The sequence below is a fragment of the Symsagittifera roscoffensis genome, chromosome 5 (assembly GCF_963678635.1).
Source record: "Symsagittifera roscoffensis chromosome 5, txSymRosc1.1, whole genome shotgun sequence".
Lineage (NCBI taxonomy): Eukaryota > Metazoa > Xenacoelomorpha > Acoela > Convolutidae > Symsagittifera > Symsagittifera roscoffensis.
Genome location: NC_087066.1, coordinates 39,174,701 through 39,178,247, shown reverse-complemented (window position 1 = coordinate 39,178,247; position 3,547 = coordinate 39,174,701). Strand labels below are relative to the sequence as shown.

The window sequence follows — 3,547 nt, the reverse complement described above, 5'->3', positions numbered from 1 at the left end:
ATTCGCGCTATTAACGCGTAAGCGGAGATTTAATCCGTCTTAGAAATCGTTCCAAATTAGTTGGAAGAAGCTTATTTGCCATAATTGATTTGTTACAAGGAGCGAAATCTATCCTTTTGTACTTTATATGGCGTGTGGGGGGATGATTTTCATAAAAAATTTCAAATTTTAGAATTTTTTTTTTCCATTTTTATTACATTTTATTAAACATTAAAAGGCAGTCGGAACATTCAGGGCTTCGCCCTGATACGAGCAGTCTTGTTTGATTTTATATCTGATTGACCAAATGAATGCCCGCGGTTACGCGATTGTAGTTTAATATGCTGCAGATGGCACCAGAGTTTCAGGGGAGGATGGTAACTTGGACCTACTAGTTCATTTAGAACCACCAACTATTCAAGTCATGAAATTTCAAAACTGTGATTACAACCCAATCAAACGCTTCAAGTATTTTACAGCATCAAATTCTATTTAGTTATCCCGTTTGCTCATGAACATGATTTCTTATATGGCAGTAAAACAATAGTTGACTTAGGAATTCTAGAATACTATTTGTTATGGATCAATTTCTAGACCCTCGCCATATTTCTCAATATTCGTCACACAATATTGGCTCAAATCCATATTTGAACTCAACTTGAAAACTAATAAGCATGTCCTAACGCTAACTCTATAGAACATTATACAATTAATAATACAACAAAAACATGATTGCTGATCCCGATTTGCTGCAAACTTTGACTGATTTGTCGCCAGGTATGTATAATGGCTTTCAAAAAAGGAACACATGTTTGATATTGTAATCAAGTGGTATCAATTTTTAAAGAACATTTTTTTATTCAGCGTTTGGTTAATCCTTAAAACTAGTTTTTTTATCTAAGCAGAAACAGCTTGCTTGAAACTCAAGCAATGATTATGGTTAACTTTAATGTGCCAAATTCTCGCTCGCTTGAGTGGCAAAATAAGATTTTGACATACCCACCTCAAAGATCCACACTTTGGCTTTTACATTAGCACTGAAGATTGATATCCTTGTTTTAGACCAAGGCGCGTCTCAGGCAAGCATTGACATGATTGTGGCCTACTCTGACAAATTCACAGTAGACGTGGTATGATAAATTCAAATGTACACCAAATTTTCGATTCTTTTTGAGATTATAGTTTTCTGAGACAACTATAATCTCAAAAAATCCGATAGAGTGAGTATGTTTTTATGGTGGTAGGTCAGTAAACCGATAATGGGCAGGCCAGATCAGTCACTGAAAACTCCGTCATTCATGATTCAATTACGCAATCACATCAGCCAAAAACTGAGGCTTCTGCAATATAACAAGTTGAATCAAAAAAAGAAATAACTCATGAGACCCGAAATTTTCTTCTAGCCTAGGGTTAATTTATTGTATAATCTTTAATTCCGCATTTGATATAATTATTACGTAATTCGGCTGACTGATCTGGTAATTTACTGCCACATCGGTTGACTGTACGCACCAGTTTATTTCGGAAAATTTGAAATATTTGCAATTTTTAGGAATTCCACCGTTTGTTTTTCTTGAAAGAGCTTGAGTTCAAATTCAACTTCCTCGAATCACAACGTCTCCAGGCTCAAAACCAGTTCGACATTTTAAGCGCACGCGCTATTGACAACTCGGACGCAATTTTCGAACGGCTGCTGAAACGGAAAATAAAAGAGTTGAACAACCTTTCGCGTGAAATAATAATGATCGACAACTTATTGAACAACTTCGGTATAACACGAAAGTTGCGAAACAATCACAGTTACTTGAATTCGGCTCTTCAATCGCTTTCGGATGATGACGTAAATTGTTGTATAACATACGAGCCCGACTCGAATGAGTCATCGCCTACAAGTTCCATGGAAGAAAGACGGAGTACGAGTAACTCTACTCACTCGGTAAGCGACCGGCAGAGACCCCGAATGAATGCCAGCAGATTTCGAGAACTGCGCATGCGAAGCCGAAGAAAAGAAATTTCCAGCGACTCGGGAGAATTTCAGAACGATTCACTTGATAGCATTTCATCAAAAGATTCGGAAACAAAAACTCCTGTTGCGACAAGAAAAGCCGAGTCAAAACCATTGAGTGGAAATCAAGACCAAATGAGGACAAAACAATCGAGTTGTGAAGATATATTTGAGGGCCGTCGTCAAAGTTTTTCAAGTATAAAACTGAGCTTGAACGACTTGCAGACTGTGACCGAAGACAGACCGCCGAGTAGTAAGTCGTCACCAGTGATGCGAGCTCAATCGGCTCAAGCAAGCGACACAAGTACTAGTCGATTTTACCTCAAGAATTCTGATTCGGTTGTGTCGGGAATGGTGACTCTACCGAGAAAGAAACAGCCGGCGGTCAACAAATTGCAGGTAAATATCTTTTTTTGCTTAAACAACGAAGAAGCAAAATTCAAAATCAGAATTGCTGACAGAATTACAAAAAACTAATTCAGCCAAAAGTCATTTCTATCTGATGAACTTCAATATTTGTATTTACCAATCGATCAAAAAAGGAGGATTAATATAAGAAAGATGGAAAATTAATTTTCGATAGTTTCAGGAAATTTGTTTTCAAGTAAGTTGAACATATTTGTTTTGCGAAAAGCAATCTTCGGTTCCCCAAACATAAGTCAGAAACGGCGCCTGAAATTGCGCCTAAAATTAGCACCACATTGGTACTGAACAATCTTTAACATTTGGTGGTAAGCAAAATTTAAGGAGAACCCTAAGGAAGTATCTGCCTTCTTTCCTGTTCGTGGCAGTTGGAATGTGTAGCAAACCACATTAAAAATTTAAAAAAAAAACATTTTGTTTTCTCGAGCAAACAAGAATTGTCTTTTGCTCTGTAACTCACACAAAATGAACTGAATTGATAATAGTTATCCAGAACATTAAACATTTTAAAATAAAATGTACAGTTAAGCGTCTGTAACGGCTCTTGAAAAGAAGACAAGTAAGAAGGTGGATTATTACACAAAAAAAACTTCATAGCAAGATTCGTTATCTATTGAGTTAGAACCGATGTGGTTAACTCATAGAGTAATTTCGGATAGGGTACACCGTCTGCTCGTCACGCTATCTTATTTTCGGCCGGATAGATTCGTGCAACTTCTTAGTCTAATCTTACTCTTATACTTTCTAGTCTCAGGGTGTTTAACTAGTCTCTGCTAGGCTCAATAGATCTAGGGTATACTGGTTTGTTGCGGCTGCTGAAGTTCTATTGGAGAGACAACTAATTTCAAAGTTAAATTCAAATCTCTCTGGTGCTGAAATTACAAGTAATTTCAGCACTTACAAATAAGTGGGTTGTTAGTTAGATGGATTATGATTGGTTAATATTAAATATTTTACAGTGGTAAAATATCCAACTTATCCAATCATAAAATGTAGTTTAGGTCAGGTTCCACCCATCCGGGTTTTACAGGGTTTTTTAGAATTATCTTTCTGCAATTCAAAGGATGGATGATGAACGTTGGTATTTGGCAAACATCATATTCTTGTCCGGTTCCTCTTGTTAAAGAAGTTCGAGGACGC

General features: G+C 36.8%; 1 protein-coding gene across 1 annotated transcript in view; it reads left to right on the top strand.

The window, feature by feature from the left end:
- Positions 1–569: 569 nt before the first annotated feature.
- Positions 570–3,547, top strand: part of LOC134846012 (uncharacterized) — a gene marked incomplete in the record, with an annotated part of 11,150 nt that continues 8,172 nt past the window's right edge. Inside the window, 3 exon segments of the mRNA XM_063863178.1 lie at positions 570–756; positions 1,042–1,109; positions 1,532–2,313. Of these exon segments, the coding sequence (XP_063719248.1) occupies positions 708–756; positions 1,042–1,109; positions 1,532–2,313 (899 nt within the window).